The following is a 17,922-nucleotide window of genomic DNA, read 5'->3' as shown; positions in this document are numbered from 1 at the left end:
CAGGCCCACCCCCACCCCCACCCCCAGTGACTACCAGAGGCCCAGCTACTGTGAGGACACTGGGCTCAGGTCGACCTGCACTGTGTCTTGTCCTGGTCTGACCCTCTTGGTCAGTGGCAGCTTTACCCTTCCAGAGGCCCAAGTACCAAGAGCCACGTCTAACTTCCACTAACTCTTCTCTGCACACTTCATGCCCTTGTGTCAGCAATTCCTGTCAGAGAGGTTTTCAGCCAAATGGGAGCACTGCCCCTTCTTCCCGAGCCATCGTCCCACGCCGGCATGAGCCCTGGAGCCTCTTGCTGGGTCCAGTGTAGTGTCCTGCCGTCTACCCCTGACCCCAGGCCCTGCACATCACCAGCCACGGGATCATTCCTCATTCCTGAAGTTTCGTTTGGACTCAGAACTCTCCAGTAACTTCCCATCTCACTGAAGCACTTGTTAAAAGAATAAGCTTACCTGGGCTACAGATGAGTTCAGAGTCAAACTGGGCTGTGTAGTGAAAGCCTGTTTAAAAATAAAATGTAAACAAACAAAAAGGTCTAGGGACATAGCTCGGAAGTAGAACCCTTGCCCAGCATGCCCAGAACCTTGGGTTTGAGCCCAGTACCACAGAAAGAACAAGAAAGGAAGTGATTAATGTATTTACAGCTGTGAGAGATAGTGCATAGTAGGTGCTTTGAAACTCCAGCAACAAGAAAGGTGCGCAGAAAGGCAGGTGGGTGCTGTGGGCTGACTGGCTGCTTCTCCTGTGGCAGCAGGTTTTGCCTATACCCTCTGCTCCCTTGGTTGCCCCTCCCTCAGCTGGGCCAGCACCCACAAAGCAAGGCCATTTGGGGCCCTGGCCTGTGCTGCCTCACCGTCTGGGGTGGAGCTGTTGACGTTGCTGCCATTTCTGGGAAGCCCAGGGGCCGCTGCCTGGTAGCAGTGTGTCCCTGGCCCCTGGCCAGCCCAGCCCAGCTGTGAGGAAGCTGCAGGCCTGCTTAGACTAGTCTCAGGTCAGCTGTTCCAGAGACCACAGCAGCCTCTGCTGTCCCTTTCCCTTTGTACATGCAGCTTGTTATGACTGGCCACCTCATCAGCAGGACGAGTCCTCCTGCTAGGCTGGGAGGATGCCTGCCCTGCTGTCCACTCTACATTTGAGAAGCCACAGCTGTGCTGCCCTTCTGGGCACCTTACTGGCTCCCTGTTCAGGCTAGCACCACCCCATCTGCCTCCCCATCTGTACCCATGACCTTGGCCTTGTCACGTGTCTTCTTTGAGTGTCTACTTTGGCCCATGACATTTCATTTCAAGGTGTTATAAAGCACGGTGGTCAGGCCCATGGATTCTAGGTTCCATTCTGGCTCTGAGACCACAGCAGGCATTCTGTCCTCTCTGTGCCTTGGGATTTTAAGTGTGAGGTGGAATGTTCAGGCACCTGCTTCATAGGGAGTCGTGAGATCTAAACTGCGTGCAGCTGCTCTGGCAGAGGCTCCATCCAAGGCCTGTGTTTAAATTGTTGAATTTGTTCTTGCCTGATTTTCATCACTCATAGACTATCTACTACATAATATGCCAGGTACTGTTCTGGGCACTGGGGACAAATTAATGTCCAGAGCAGACACACTGCTACCTTCTCAGGGCTAACACTCTTCATGGGGACAGATCCTCAGTAGTTGTGGAGAAAAATACATGATCTTAAAATGTTTTTTTAAAATATTTTATTTATTATTTTTTATTTTATGTTTATGAGTGTATTGCCTGCATGTGTGTAAGTGCACGTGTGTTGTGCAGTGCCCTTGGAGATCAGAGGAGGGTGATCGATCCCCTGGAACCAGAGTTATGGACAGTTGTTAGCTGCCATGTGGTTGCTGGGAATTGAACCTGGGTCCTCTGCAAGAGCAGTCAGTGTTCTTAATTGCCATGCCATCTCTCCAGACCCAATTTGTTATTTATTTTTATTTTATGTTTATGGGTGCTTTGCCTGCATGTATGTAAGTGCACATACAGAAGCGGAGGGTGTCGGATCCCCTGGAACTAGAGTTACAGCTGGTTGTTAGCCACCATGTGGGTGCTGGGAATCAAACCCAGGTACTCTGAAAGAGCAGCCATTGCTCTTAACCAATGAGCCATCTCTCCGGCCCACAAATACATGATTTAAATGACAAGGTACTTCTCTTTTCAGGGATAGGAGTTGAGACAGCCTCACTATGTACTCCAGGCTGGTCTGAACTTGCCCCTGCCATCTCCCCACTGTGTGCAACCTCTTTTCTGAATCATTTGTATCCTTTGCCTATTTTCTTGAAGAGGCATCTTACTGATTTGTGGGCTCTCTTTCTATAGTAAAGCTATTGACTCTTCGTTGTGTACAGATGTGCATTGCTTCCTCTCATCTTCTTGTTCCCTTCTTTTCCTTCTGTGTTGGTGGAGATGGAGTCCAGGGCCCCATGCAGGCTTTGGCATGAGCTCTACCACCAAGCTACATCCTTGGCCCTCTTCTTTCTGCAGTCCAATCTAGTGCCTAGTGGTGCAGCAGTCACAATGTCCTGGCATAGCATTGTTAGCATTGCTCACTGGACTAGCTGTGGTGTCACCTCCTGAGCACCTACAGGTGCTTGAGAGCAGAGCACAGTGACTGATGGCCTTCAGACATGCTGATGACATCAATGGCTACGTCTCTGGCTTGGGTGTTACCTGCATCACTCAGACAGCATCCAGCAGGGCCTGGGCTGCTGGTGGCATGAGCCCTTGGCAGCCAGAACCAGATGTGTGTGCAGCCAGGTGTCCAGCATGCGTCCCACTTCCTCCACACAGTACACAGCAGGCTGGCCTCAAGGTCCATGCAGGAAGAGGAAGCAGAGCTCTGGAAGATGGTGAACTCTGCTGTGGGCTCCTAGCAGCTCAGGCAGAATGAGCCTGGGAGGCTGCAGATTTAAACAAGACCAGAGTTGGAAGAGGACTGGTGGTGGAGGGTTGTAACCTGGCTACTTAGAGGGCACTGGGGAAGGGGACTCTAGAGGTGGAACCCTGCTGCTTAGAGGGAACTGGCCTGGGGCCAGGACTGTGGGGAGAAGTGTTGGTCTGAGGTCAGGCTTCCCCCCAGAGTGCCTTTCTTCCTTCTCTCCCCTCTGTCTTCTCCCCTCTCCTTCCCCCCTTTCCTTGTTTTTTTTTCTTCCTCTTCTGAGCCCCCCCCCTTTTTTTTTCTTGTACCATGCTGGGGGTTAGAATCCAGGGCATGGTACATGCCAGGCAACTCTCTACCACCATGCTACCCCCAGCTGCTGAGCCTCACTTTGGCTTCTGGCTCTTTTCTCTGCTTGACTTTCCAGCCTAGGGCGTCTTCAATGGGCTAGACTGGCTGGAGCCGCTTCTCCGGACTGTCCTGTTCCATCCGCTTGACACTCTGCTATCTTGTCTGTTTTAGCAGTCAGCATCCCCCAAAATAGGAGCCATTAGTAGACAGCCAGTTACCAGATATGGAAACCCAGGCACTAGAGCACAGCTTGCTCAGGGTCCACAGTCTGTGAGGGAGCCTGGACTTGTGGTGTGGCTCTCCCAGGACACACTTAAGAAACATCTTTTGGGTGAAGGGTGGCTTGGCCCCTGGCTCCGATTGTGGAATGAGCTTGGATACCTGGGGCAGAGAGGCCATTGACACCGAGGTGAGCCTGCCTGAACCACACATACTCACCTGCTCTTCTCTCTTCAGGCACCTTCATGTCCCTAATGGGGTGGCTTCGTGCCCGGCTCCTGCTCTCTGTGCTCTCTGTGAACTGCCTGATCCTGCTGTGGGCAGTCGGCTCTGGTAAGTCACCAACTTTCAATCACTCAATTAATGACATACCAAGGCCCTGGGGTACATCAGTGGACAAAACAAAATCCTCAGCCTTGTGGAGATTGCATGGCAGTGGGAGGGGACAGCTGATGACAAATGGTCCTGACTAGCTGGTTTCACTGACACTAATTCAAATTGAAAACTGAGGTTATCCTAGAAGTGACCAGAAGATAATTTGAGGTAAATTGCAAAGGTGATAGGAAAACACATCTCAGAACTGAGTAAGGGAGGCTTGGGGTTTGGGGGTAGAAGGAGGTATTGCAATTTAAAATGGAGCACTCAGGGGAATTCTCAGAGAGAGCCTGCCCATTATGTGAGACAGGAAGAGAAGGCTGTGTAGGAGAGAGGAGGCCACCCCAGGGCCACTGAGTCTGGCTGTGCAGGGTCTAAGAGGAACTACAAGATCCAAGTAGAGAAAAAGCCAGAGTGGATGCTGGAGATGAGGGGCTTCTAAATCCATGTAGAAGGTCCATTTGGGGACATTAGGAAATTAACTCTAACGTTTCTCACCCATGGCTAACACCTGTCAGCCCAGCACTTAGGAGGCAGAGGTAGGATGATTATGAGCTTGAGACCAGCCTGGGCTAACTAGTGAGATACTGTCAAAAACAAACCAATAGGTTCTGCCCCAAACCTAAGGCAGGGTGGGTCTCTCCTTCTGATGTGGAGCACTGAGGGGCAGGTATTATAGGAGGGAGAATCAGGAGTTCACAGTTTGCTCTGGACAGGAATGAGTTTTGATTTTTGTTTGCTGTGTGAAACTTCTCTGTGGTAAGCCACACCCACTGGGCAGACACACAGTGACTTTATCTTGGATGGGGATATGTCTGACTTGGGTGTGAAAAGGCCCTGGAGGGCTCCAGATGGTGGTTAGGGTGTTCAGTTTAGTGACCTTCAGACTCATGGCTGGTCCCTCTGAATGACTGGCAGGGGCAGGGAGCTGACAGATGGCTGCTTGTCCTCTTCTCTCATTTTCCTTTCCTTCTTTTGGTGAAGCCTCTAGGATACCAGGGGCTAAGGACCTGGGCAGAGTAGACCATAGGGTTAGGCACCTAGCTTCAGTGGGCAGAGACTGGGGGAAAGGAGGTACAGACAAGGCACCTGTTCCTGTGTTCTGGGGCCAGTGCTTTGCAGGTAGGGTAGTACGTCCATAACACAGTAGGCCCAATGTGGCTTATAGTCTGTGCCTGTAAATAAAGTTTTATTAGCATACAGCTGCTCATTTGTTAATATGTTGTCCATGACTACTTTTATACATGGATCTGGCATTGAGTTGATACAGGTCAGGGGCATGTGGTCCATTGCCTTCCATGGGCCTTGGCCTGGGGGAAAGCTCCAGGCTCACGGTCTGGGCTGGAGTTGGTGCTCAGCTTTGGCTTGAGCTATGGGTGTGTGTGTGTGTGTGTGTGTGTGTGTGCACATGCGTGTGTGTGTGTCCTTGGCAGTGGGAGCCCCTTGCCTTGGTTCTGCTGCTCAGAAAAGCCTGTCCCCACAGGGAGCATCAAGGTCCTGTCTGAGCCCACCTGCTTCTCCGATTACATCAATACCTCCACCTGTGAGTGGCAACTGGATGGCGTTGTCAACTGCAGCTCAGAGCTCCGCCTGGCCTACTGGCTGGACTTCGAATTCCCTGAGTAAGCTGGACTGGGACCTGGTTTGGGAAGCAGCACCCAAAGGTCTGTCCCAGGGCTTTGCCTGGTCCAGATGGGGCACCAGTGGGTGCTGCTTTAAGTGTGGTTTCTGGCACTTGCTGGTTGCAGTGTCTGAGGTAGGGCCAAGCCTGTGAGGACATGTTCTGTGTGGTACCATGAAGCAGAGCCTGAGGGAACAGACTCTGCTCCCAGCTACTTGGGAACCTGGAGCAGGAGGATCACAAGTTCAAGGCCAGTCTGGGTATCTTACTGAGATCCTGTCTCAGAATTAAATACTTTCCTAGTGGATGATCATGATCCCCAGTACCCCCCCCCGACACACACACACACACACACACAGAGAGAGAGAGAGAGAGAGAGAGAGAAAAGGAGAGAAGCACACTGTAGGACTCTTGGCCCACTGTCACTCTATCATATTGGACTAGACCAGCCATTTTCAAACTTACCTGCACACCTAAAGTCAGTAAGGGATATAGCTAGATCCTGACTCAAAAACATAAATAGGGTTGGTGCGATGGCCCAGTGGGTAAAGGCACTCACCTCCAGGTGTGACGACCTGAGTTTAATCCCCAGGATCCACATGATAAGTAGAGAGAACTGACTCCTGCAAAAGTTGTCCTCTGACTCCACATATATGCTGTGGCACGTGTGTGCACCCCCAATAAATAAATGTAATTTTTGTATTAAAAAGAACAAATAAAGCTAACAAGGAAACTTGTCTAAATAGCCTGTCTCAGTCAATATTTACCTCATAATTTAAAATGGAGACACTAAATCACAATAGTAAGCACAACTCACATTCACCAAATTAGCAGCAGTGACATTATCAGTATGACATCATTTAGCTTCTGGAAAGTTCCACAGTGAGAATGAGAAGGCAGATCGTGGATTAGTATTATTATGGAACAGTTTGGTGATCTCAGAGCACTTAGCTATAGGACTAGACTGTGGAAGGGTGGCATGCTGGAGGTGGAGTTCACTGTGACAGGAGATAGCACGGAATGTGAGCGTGGTATCCAGGGGTTGCCCTGAACCATTTTATTCCCTGGTACCCATGTGCTCTGTGACCATTGTGCATGGGACAGAACCAAGTCCACAGGGACACAGCTTGAGGGCACACACAGCACACGGCCCCTAGTTCCTGGGAGTTGGTCCTTCATGATCCTATTGACTTAAGGTAAATGAGCTTTTATACATTGGCACAGACCAGGGACTAGTAAACTGTGGACCTCAGGTCCCATCCGGCCTATTTGCTTTCATTAATAAAGTTTCATGAGCACACAGCCATACTCATTCATTTATATCTTGTCTATGGCTGCTTTTGGGCTCTATCAGCAGAGTTTGTTGCAGTAACAGAAACTGTATAATCTTCAAAGCCTTCAATTTCCTGTCTGGCCTTTTACAGAAGATGGTTTTTGGCCCCTGGTCTGGACCATAAAATGTGGGGTGGCCCGTCCTGGTGGCCAACTGGCAGGACTGTACGAAGTGCACAGGGCACAAGCCTATGGGAGGTGTTCTGGGGCTTGCCAAAGTCCCCTGTGTTGGCATAAACTGTGCTCTGTAGAGGGATGTTGGGACACATACTACCAATTATTTAGTGCTCTGGGTTATTCCCTTTCATTGGAACAAGCTAAGTTCTGGGACTGGGGTCTAGAGTTAGAGGGGTGTAGGAGTGTCCAGAGGTAGAGAGGGAATGTGGCCAGCAAGAAACCAACCCCTCCCTGGCTGCTCTGATCTTGTGTTCATGTGGTTGGGAAGCTATAACCATAGGTGGTTTCCTAACCCAGCCCTGTCTTCAGAAACATCACGTGTGTCCCCAAGAACAGCGCCAGCACGGCGTGCATGTGCGACGACATGTACACGGACGACCTTGTCGAGGCAGACACGTACCAGTTGGACTTGTGGGCAGGACAGCGACTGCTGTGGCAGGGTTCCTTCAGACCCAGCAACCATGGTGAGGCCTGGCTAGGTGCTCTGGGGCAGGGAGGTGGGGTGCACACTGGCTACAGGTCAAAAGATGGGCTGTGGGCAGGTCAGCTGCTGTTTTGTCACATGGCCTTGTCCATGGAAAGCTGACCTCATGCCACCTGGAGGCCCTGCAGCAATTCCCCCAGGATCTTGCTCCAACATTGTTTATATTACTAAGGATGGACCCCAGTACTTCACAGATGCCAGGCAAATGCTCTACCACTGAACTATATCTCCACTCAGAAATAGTTACAACCGGAATTTAAATCAGGAATCTGTTGCTGTGTGACCTGGGGCAAATCACATTACTTCTCTAAACCTCAGCTTTGAAAAGAGAGTGATTATCCCCATTTGTAATTAATAAACTAGTTCACAGAAGACCAGCAGCCTGACTTATTCACACAGCCTCTCAGGGGCAGGGGCAAAATTCAAGGCCACATCTCTCCAACAACTCAGGATTTTCTGTCAGTGAGTAAAACCACTGTTTATTCCAATTACTAAAATTGATCCCTGAACAAATTTAAAATAATTTTCACATGTATATATTGATTTCAACATGCCTCCAACATTGGCGATCTCATGGATATGATTGCTTAAGAGGGATGAAGCCAGGTGTGGAAGCTCATGCCTGTAATCCCACCATTCAGGATGCTAGGTAGGAGGATCAGGAGTTCCAGGCCAGCCTCAGCTACATAGTCAGACTCTGCCACTCCCCTAAAAAAAGAAAAAGAAAGATGAGGTGACGTGTTCAAACAGGCAAATCAAAACTAAGCACCCTTCCTCCCCAGTGAAGCCCCGGGTCCCAGGCAACCTCATGGTCCACACCAATGTCTCCAGTGCATGGCTGCTGACGTGGAACAACCCATACCCGCCAGGGAACTTCCTACACGACAGGCTCACCTACATGGTCAATGTCTCCAGAGCGGATGATCCTGAAGATGTGAGTAGACACCATGGATCCATGCCAGTGCCTGGGAACGGGGCTGGGCAGGCAGAGACTCCCACTCTGGAGCAGGGAGCTTGGGAGGAGGCCTGGGGTAAAGGGCAGACTAGAAAACCCTCTCCTCACCCAGCTCTGCCTCAGGCACATCCTTTCCCCTCCTGCCCCAATTTCCACTGAGAAGGTCTGTTAGCTAGCTTTCTATCACTAGAACAAAGTGCCTGAGAAAACTGACTTAAAGAGGAAAGGTTTATTTTGGCTTATGGCTTCAAAGGGATCAGTCCATAGTCACTCAGCCTCATACCTGTGGGCAGAGCACTGTGCCAGGAGCATGTGGTGGAGTGAAGTTTCTTACCTCATGGTGACCAGGAGGCAAAGAGAAACAGAGAGAGGGGGAGGGAGGGAGGGAGGGAGGGAGGGAGAGAGAGAGAGAGAGAGAGAGAGAGAGAGAGAGAATATGAATATATCTACTGTCCTAATATTCCCCCGGAACACACCCTACCTTCCCTCATCAGACTCTGTCCCTCACAATAGCACCACCCTGGGGAACACCAGCCTTTACCACGTGGGCCCTTGGGAACTTCCTGGATCCAGGCTACAGCATGGAGGGGACTTATTTCTGCCGTCATTCCTCCTCTGTTTGGTGAGGGGCTTTGGGCCACATCTGCTGCCCAGCAAGAGATACATGAGGTTATCAACCACAGCCTCAGTAACCCAAACCCCAAGCTTGGTCATCACTGCCTGACAGTGTCTCTGCCACTGTAAACAGGCAGTCTCGGAGCCAATTGCTTATCACCCCCTCCCTTAACCAGGACATGAGCCTGCCAGCAAAGATTGTCTCGGGCAAGCCACTCCACCAGCGTTCAAGCTGGGTACAGTCCTGATCATGTTTGCTTCTGTGATACTCTTGGTGACATTGCCTTCTATGAATGGGATGGTGGCAGATTCCTTACCGAGCACACATAGTAATGTCTGAAAGAGTTGACCCAGGCATGGTGGCACATGAACCACAGCCCTCAGGAGGCTGAAACAGAATGGGGAGTTTCAGGCCTACTCAGAAAGGAAAACAACAACAAATTTCCTACCACCCAAAAAAGCAAAACCCCAAAACCCAGTTGCCACACAGGGAAGTGTCAGATGGGGCAGCGCTCATGATGGCTGCCTCAGCCCCTGCTGTAGATGCACGGGGGGTTATCTGCCACCCATGTCCTCCCAGCCCTTCTCCCTAGCTGTCCCACTAGAGGGAGAACTCTGGACACTATGGCTGGACACCCCACAGAGGTTACTCATTCAAGGTCATAAGCTTAGCTTTGTTTTATAGATGAGAATATTGAAACCCAGCTTAATCCTGTTGCCCAAATAATACAGAGTTAATACCACATGCTAATCATGGGGGAGCCAGGGGGAGGGTTGACACCCTGATCTAACTGATTTCTTCTCTTGTCACAGAGAGGAACTGAGCAGATAGTGGCTACAATGTGGGCCACATGCCCAGCACAGATAGATCACTAAGGACAGCAACCAGGGTGGGAATTGACATGCATCCCCACCAACTATGCACTCACATGCCCCTCTCCTTCAGTTCACAGTCTATAACGTGACCTACAGGGGTGCCAATCTGCTCCTCCTAGCCAATACTCTGAAGTCAGGGGTATCCTACACGGCTCAGGTGAGAGTCTGGGCCCAGAGCTTCAACAGCACCTGGAGCGAGTGGAGCCCAAGCATCAAGTGGTACAACCGTAAGTATCAGGGTACTGGGCAGTGAGGCTCTGTATACCCCATGTGTACCCTGTGGTTGGACACTCCCTCTGGCTGAGCCATATGGTGTTCATGTCCTGGGACACCTCAGACTGCATATGAGAGTTCCCTGTGAACTTGGTGTAGTGTCAGCATTGGCCAGTGAGGCTACAGTAACGAATAGGCTCATAATTTCCATGGTGTTCATTGTTCCACTCATTGTGAACACAGCTAGTTGAGTTCCACAGGTTGAATCAGCCTTTCTCATGCCCAGTTCTGGGTAGCTGAATAATCAGGACTAGGGAAGATTGTGTGAGGTTGAATCTAGGCTAATGCTAACCCGAGCATAGGAAGGAAGAGAATGTGTGTAGAACAGGCACCATGTGCTGCACACTTGTTTTCAGCAAATACTGACCGAGCTGTGATTGAATGACTAGCTCTGTGCTGGACACTGGGTCACCAGAAGGAGCAGAGCACACAGGCACCCCTGCTTCACGGAGGGGGAACTGACGTGCCCAGAGCAGAGGCAAAAACATAAGTGTGAGGAGTTCGAGGGCCCGCTCACCTGTGCACACAGCTGGAAAACCAAGACCCAACTCAGTGTGGAAGGCAGGACCAACACCTGGGGTTGTCTTCTGACCTCCACACATGCACTGGCTCATCACTCCCACACTTATAAACAAGCACATCATGAACAAAAGATTAGAAAATTTGAAAACCAAAAATAGGGTCTGGAGAGATGACTCTGGTTAAGAGTACTGGCTGCTCTTGCAAAGTACTTGGGTTCAGTTCTCAGTACTCACATGGTCACTAACAAACACCTGTTTATTCGAACTCCAGTTCTAACTGTTTGTTCGAACTTCAGTTCTAGGGGGACTCCAATAACCTCTCCTGATCTCTGCGGGCAAAACACTCATATACATACAGTAAATAATTTGAAAAAAGACAACCAAAAGTACAAAGAAATAAATGACAGCAAGTGCCAAGAAGGAGAAGCCAGGTGATAGAGAGAGGATGTCTGGGAAATCTTTTCATAGTCATTGAACAGGAAGAAGAGCCAGTGTGCTTGCTCACAGATGAACTCACACTGTTTTGAATGAGTGATCTATTCAGTCACATGACCCTTACTGCCTGTGAGAAAAGGCTATTTCTAACTCCACTGACCAGATGAGAAGACCCAGAGAAGGCAACCTGTTTGCCTTGGGTCACTCAGCAAGGACATGATAGAGGCAGGCTTTGAACTCAGGCCTTTCCACTTGAGTCAGTGTCCTTGACCTCTGAGCTTCCAGTAAGCAAGAGCAACAAGTTCCACATCTGGACCTGGGAGGAGCAGGGACAGTGAACACGGCCGTATGCTAAGGGCTTAGTGGCTAAGAGGGGGGTCATAGACAGCAGGAAGGATACAGAGGCTAGGTTAACAAGAGGAGACCAGCCACACAGAGTATGGGGTGGACCCACAGCTAGTAGCTCTCCTTGGCCTTGCAGACTTCCAGCCGTCCCTGGCCCAGCGCCTCCCACTGGGGGTTGGTGTCTCCTGTGTCGGCATCCTGTTGGTCTGCCTGTCCTGCTATGTCTGTATCAGCAGGTGAGTCCTTCTGCAGTGCAGGTGGGGTAGCCCTGTCTGTCTGTTCCTGGCTGTCATGGTCCAGTCACCAAGAGGGTCATCTGCTGGCAGGGACAAGGCTGCTGGGGTACCCAGTCTAAAGCCTGCCTCTCAGACTACAGAGTTTTCCATAGTGGCTGTGCTCTGAAGAAGAAACCAAGGTGGAGGGCAGAAACGGCAGGTGCTCTGAGAAGATGGGGCTGGGGGCACAGAGGAGACAGAGTTGTCCCCATGTCCCTCTGAGTACCCATGCTGTGGACCAGGCACTGGACATGTGGTGGGAGCCAGAAGAACTGAGCAGACAGTATAAGTAATCAGAAGATGTGTGGAACCTAGTGGTGGTTCTTGCTGGCACAAGGCTGGCAAGATGCCCATGCTCTGGGTTTCTCTGTAGACTGAGAGTGACCATGAGACCAAGGTTCCCAGGAGAGCCTGGACAGGGCTGGCAAGTGGGGAGGACTCATTTCTGGTGAGTTCTATGGAATGTCAGAGACTCAGAGGCCTGGTCTTCCCATCTGTGAAATAGGCTGTGTGAGCCCAGTCTGGGACAGGAGGCAGCTGAGGCTTGGCTGGACACACATTTATGCAGGGAAAGCTAGACCCCCTCCATGGCTTGTCTCATGCTCGAGTCACCCTGGGGTGGGTGCTGCTGCTCTGAACCTCAGTTTCCGTGTTCTTTTGCTCTGCTCTTCTCTCTCTCCCTCTGTTCCAGCACCCAGCCTCCTGCTATTCTCAAAGATTCCAGGAACATTCTTCCCACAAAGCCTTGGCCATGTCTGACTCGGAAAGCCTGCCCCCTGACACTGTCAGGACCTGCTCCCTACCACCCCCGGCCTTGTTTCTCCCACCCCACCTTCCTGTCTACGCCTCTGTGGTTGTTCTCTTTAACTTCTTTTGGAATTCAGAGCCTCACATATACCAAGCAAGCACTGTACCACTGACACACAGCCCAGCCCTCTACCTGTTTTTTACTTTAAGACCGGGTCTTCCAAGTTGTCCAAGTTGGCCTTGAACTCACTGCAGCCCAGGGAGGCCTTAAACTTTGAACCCTAGCCCCAGCATCCTGAGTGGCTGGGACGGCGACCAAGGCCTGGCACTCGTCACAGAGAATGGTGCCACATGACCATTTCTGCATCAGCTTCTTGTTCCTCTCTAAGGGCAGCCCTGCAAGGCAGGGATCTGGCTTGTCCCCGCAGCCCTGGCCTGAAGTGAGAGAGGTATAGTAGATGGGCAGTAAGGAATGTGGGCAGACATAGAGCCAGAAGCCACCTGAGAGGTTTCTAGGCAGATCCAGGAAGAGGGAAACCCTGCTTCTTTGTGCTCCCCCTCTGCCCACTGTACCAAGGGCCGGTCTGGAAATGCTGCTCAACTTCTCCCAGGAGAGGACTGTTGGGGGAGCAGGATCTTTGCTGGGCAGCTTGAGGCATCCTGGGCCCCTGGGGACCCAGGCAGCCTCCTGGGAGACCCATGAGTATAGCTGTGGCTCTGTCAGCTGTCACTCCCCCTCTGGGCTCCTGTCCTGTAGCAGAATGGAGCTAGAGATGGGATCTCCCAACGTGGCCTCTGGTGCCCTGCGAGGTGGAGCACTGACCAGGACGGCGTTTGTGAGTGCTCATTGACCCCCAGAACATTCTAAGTCTAACCCCCACTTCCTTTTGTCACAGGGTGAAGAAAATGTGGTGGGATCAGATTCCCACCCCTGCACGCAGCCCCCTGGTGGCCATCATCATCCAGGACTCAAAGGTGAGAGGATGTGGGTACTTCAAGTGTGACTGCCCCCCCCCCACCTGCCCCAGGGCTTTGGGGCTCTGGGGCTGGACAGGTTGGTGCTTGGGACAGTCACCTGGTGTCATAAGGCCTTCTAGACTCCACAACTGCCCACCAGCCTGGGCCGGGGGGTGGGTCCCTGGGGGCTTACTGAAGGTGTTGCACCTAGTGGGATACCAGGAGGAGAAAAGACAGGTGCTCCATGGTGCCCTCTGAGGGTGGCTCTGCCTGAGGCACAAGGCCTCCCATTTCTTCCCTGGCCTGGGTTGCACCCCACTCAACTTCTGCCACCAGGAAAGAGTAAGACACCCAGATGACCATCCCTGAGCTGGGCGGGGCCAGCCACCCCAAGGAATGAATTTGCCCAAGCTGTATCCATTCAGCAAGGTGAGGAGGGAAGAGGGTGTCCAGGCTTGTTTGTAGTATCCAGAAATCTGCTGGCTGTGAAGTCTGGCCCTGCCCCTCCTAGCAGAGTAGAATCTAGTCTCAGACTGGTCTGACCCTGTTTCCTCACATGGGTGGGAACAGTGCTTTCTGGTTGGAGTGAGTGTTGGAATTCATTGAGATAGTACATCTAGATCATGTGTGACAGAGTTGTCACCCCCCCCACACACACACACATACACAAAGCACTAGTTATATATCAGCTAGCTTTGGCTGTGTGACAAATGACTCCAGAATCCAGAGAGTTTTATATAGTCACCATTATTTATTTATAACCCCTACTTCTGCAGCTTGACACTTTGGGCAGGGCTCAGTGCAGGGGCTGGGCAGATCTTGCTGGAGTAGCTTCATTCATAGCCTAGATCACATGGGGCTATGATCACATGGGTAGCCTTTTGTCCTCCAGGAGGCTGGTCGGACTTATTCCCACAGTGGACAGTTGCAAAGCCTTTTGAGGTCCAGGCCCATACTGATCCAGTGTCATTTCTACCACGTTCTTTTGATCACCACAAGTTCCGTGGCCAGGTTAGAGTCAAGAATGGGGCAAGGGGAACTGTCCAGTCCTGGAGTCACTTTTGCCATCTGCCACAGTCATCTTATTTCTGGGAATCGTGGGTACCTAGAGCTCCATGGGCCATGTGGACTCAGCTGTCCAACCACAGCTCCGTTTCACACAGACACTTGCTGAGTCTTGCTGTATGTGGGCCAGGCTGGCAGGCAGCAGTCCATCCTCACTTTCTTTCTTTTTTAGGTGTCCCTATGGCAAAAGCAAGCCCAAAGCCAGGAGCCAACCAAGTGCCCGTATGTATCTAAATTTGAACTTGGGTCATAGCTAATGTGGATTTGGAAAGGGTTAGCATGCAACAGTGACTGTGCTAACAGCAGTCACTCCCTCCCCTGCCCCATATCTGCCTCTTCTTTCTCGCCCTGAGGGTGGCAGGAGATGGGATGAACCGGGACTGTGGGCAGCTGAGTTCCCAGGCTACTGGTGAGCACAGACTCACTTTGTGTTGATTATAAAGTCAGAAGGCATGTTTGCAGTACATGTTAATCAGTACAGGGTGATTCCACACAGGGCTCAGATGATGAGTGGCAAAACTGACTCCCTAAGTTTGGCTTTTGCAGACGCTGGAAGAGTTGTCTGACCAAACTCCTCCCCTGCTTGCTGGAGCATAGCATGAAGAGGGCTGCCAAAACTGGGCCTCTCCAGGGTCCTGGAAAGCCAGCTTGGTGTCCTGTGGAGGTCAGCAGGACAGTCTTCCGGCCAGAGAATGTCAGCATGAGTGTGGTGCAATGTATGGAGGTTTTTGAGGCCCCAGGAGAGAGTGAGGAGGAAGAGGAAGAGGACTTGTGCACATTACCTGAGGACAGCATCAGTGACTTCCAGGAGGGCAGGGCAGGCATCGTGGCTCGGCTGACTGAGAACCTGTTCATAGACTTGTTGGGGCCTGAGGACAGGGGCTTTGACCAGCCAGCCTTGGGGGAGTCATGCTTCACTCTGCCTTCAGAAAGTGGACAGGACCCTGTGCCCTGGGCCTGCTTCCCCACAGGGCCCAAGGAGGCCACCTGCTGGGCCACAGAGCAGCCTTTGCACTCAGAGCCTCCTCCAGGCAGCCCAACCCACAGCACAGCCAGTCTGGCCTGCACGCAGGTGCCGGTCATTACAGACAACCCTGCCTACCGGAGCTTCAGCCACTTCCAAAGCCAGTCTCCAGGCCCTGGAGAGCTGGCCCCAGACCCTCTGCAGGCTGGACATCTGGAGGAAGGGGACTCCCCAAACCCTGGTGTGCCCTGTTCTTCAGGACCACCCATGCAGCAGACAGAGTCAGAAAGCTGGGAGCAGATCCTTCACCTGAGCGTCCTGCGGCACAGGGCCGCTGTCCCGGCTCCCGCCAGTGGCTACCGGGAGTTTGTGCAGGCGGTGAGGGAGGGCGCTGCCCAGGACCCTGGGGTAGCTGGGCTCGGGCCCTGCAGAGACTCTGGTTACAAGGCCTTCTCCAGTCTGCTAACCAACAATTCCCTCTGCAGGGGGACAGCAGGACCGGAGGCTGGCAATGGGGATGGGGGCTATAAGCCCTTCCAGAACCTCATTCCTGACCCATCCCCTAGCTCTGTGCCCCTATTTACCTTTGGACTGGACACAGAACCACCACCCAACCCTCCAGACTCTCCCCTACCCAGCAGCATTCCAGAATGCCTTGGTCTGGAGCCAGAGCTTAAAGGAGGCAATGTGCAAAAGGCGCCTCTCCCTACAGAGCCACTTGGGGACGACCTGGGCCTCGGCATCGTCTACTCTGCCCTCACCTGCCACCTGTGTGGCCATCTGAAGCAGCACCATAGCCAGGAGGAAAGTGGCCAGGTCCGCATGGTGGCCAGCCCCTGCTGTGGCTGCTGTTGTGGGGATAGGTCACCCCCAGGAAGCTCCTCAGGGTCCCTAGACACTTCTCCTCAAGGGTTGCCACAGGAAGCCAGCCTCACTCCAGCATCCAGGGCACCCTCAGGCTTTTCAGGGGAGGGCAAGGCCACTGGCCATACTCAAGGGACCAAGGTGAAGGGCCTGGTGTCCGAGGGGGCCCAGGGTGTGATAGTTTCCTGAGTACGTGAGCTCTTGCTGAGGTTGTGCTGATGATGGGCTCATTTAAGCCAAAGAGACAGCCCAGCTGGCAGGTTTTCCTAAAAATCCAAACAACTGTGAAATGAAGATGTGAACTTGGTCTGACCTGAGGGCATTGAGACTAGCTGTCTCCCACAGTGCAGGCCTGGGCTGCCCTCCCTGCTACAGGACAGAGGGGCTCTAGAAGCTGCATCCCACTGCAGAGCTGGTGTCCTGAGCTCCTGGGCACCTCATTCACAGCTTTTCCACCAGCTGTCACTGCCCTGCCCACTCAAGCCCTGTTTTGCCCACTGAACAGATCCTGTTGGCCACGGCTCACACTTGTCCTGGGATAGCTGCTCACATTTCCCTGAACTGGAAGCTGGACGTGGAAAAAGATACCTGGCCTAGCAATGGCTTGAGAGGCCCTAAAAATGGATGGGAAACCCAAGGTTCAGGGAGGGTAGGCATTGGCCTTGAGGGGCCCATTCATTCAATAGCCACTGTGAGTCAAGGCTGGAGGCAAAATCTACAGTCCTGGCTGCTCAGTTGGGAGCAGCAGAGGCCATGAGAAATTGCAGTTGCTAAAAACAGTCATTGTCAGATGCCCATGTGCAACCCACAGCCAGGGTTCTTGGAAAGCGGAAGTGGGGATCCCGGCAAACAAACCCAGCTGCCCTGAGGCCCATCCCAGGGGGCACCGTTGCTGGCAGCAGTGGCAAGTCCATGAGAGAGTAGGGCTTGTGGCCCGTGTTCTGGCAGAGGGCCAGGTGGTAGGAGTAGCAGATGGCAGACTGCCAGTGGCCCAAAGACTGGGTGCTGGAAAGGTGAGACTGAGTGCCGGAAAAGTGAGACTGGGTTGAACAGTCTGTACATTTTTCCACCATTATTGTGGGAGTTGGTACGTTTGCCAGAGTCCAGAAGAGGCCTGCATGGAGCTTTATGTCAATAAAGGCTCTTTATCTCTTTAGTTCTTTGTTATGCAAACAGAGGCCAGACCCAGAGTGCTTTATTTTAACTCATGGAAGCCTCCCAGCACGAGTCCAGGCACAGTGCTGAAATGTGCAGTCTTCAGGTGCCTGAGAAGATTCCAGTGCAGTTGGTTTAAGAGGTGACTTGGGATCTTCTGTTGGGGTAAGGGGCAGGAAAAGAGGCAATACAGGGTGTTGAGATGACCACAGTGGGCACTGCATGCCCAGATGCACCTGCTCAGGAGAGGGTGGCAGGTGTCTGCTCCCCAGCTCCCACGGTCTTTGGTGGGGACTGTTTTCAAGGGTTGGAACCCTCTGATCTGCAGGCAGAGTGCTGGTGTTCATCACTCTTAGCCTGAAGGATCTGGGACTGGACCTATGATACTGGCTGCTGCGTGTTGCTAAGATCATGTAGCACGTTCATGGCAGACCC

At 52.2% G+C, this 17,922-nt stretch overlaps 1 protein-coding gene across 5 annotated transcripts in view; it reads left to right on the top strand.

Annotated features, from left to right (window-relative positions):
• Il4r (interleukin 4 receptor) overlaps positions 1–17,509 on the top strand; it is a 26,763-nt gene extending 9,254 nt beyond the window's left edge. For 2 of the 5 annotated variants that reach the window (XM_017800289.2, XM_029567765.1), the window contains exons 2-10: positions 3,689–3,784; positions 5,310–5,448; positions 7,254–7,420; positions 8,223–8,374; positions 9,957–10,113; positions 11,597–11,696; positions 13,379–13,457; positions 14,677–14,726; positions 15,051–17,509. In XM_017800289.2, the coding sequence (XP_017655778.2) occupies positions 3,689–3,784; positions 5,310–5,448; positions 7,254–7,420; positions 8,223–8,374; positions 9,957–10,113; positions 11,597–11,696; positions 13,379–13,457; positions 14,677–14,726; positions 15,051–16,521 (2,411 nt within the window). In that variant the 3' untranslated portion in view covers positions 16,522–17,509. The remainder of the gene's footprint in view (positions 1–3,688; positions 3,785–5,309; positions 5,449–7,253; positions 7,421–8,222; positions 8,375–9,956; positions 10,114–11,596; positions 11,697–13,378; positions 13,458–14,676; positions 14,727–15,050) is intronic. The other 3 variants (XM_029567763.1, XM_008841706.3, XM_017800296.2) reach the window with 3 other exon arrangements.
• Positions 17,510–17,922: the final 413 nt, after the last annotated feature.

The sequence above is a fragment of the Nannospalax galili genome, unplaced genomic scaffold, assembly GCF_000622305.1.
Source record: "Nannospalax galili isolate Female #2095 unplaced genomic scaffold, S.galili_v1.0 scaffold411, whole genome shotgun sequence".
Lineage (NCBI taxonomy): Eukaryota > Metazoa > Chordata > Mammalia > Rodentia > Spalacidae > Nannospalax > Nannospalax galili.
Note: the sequence above shows the minus strand (reverse complement) of the source record. Positions and strands in the feature narration are given on the sequence as shown.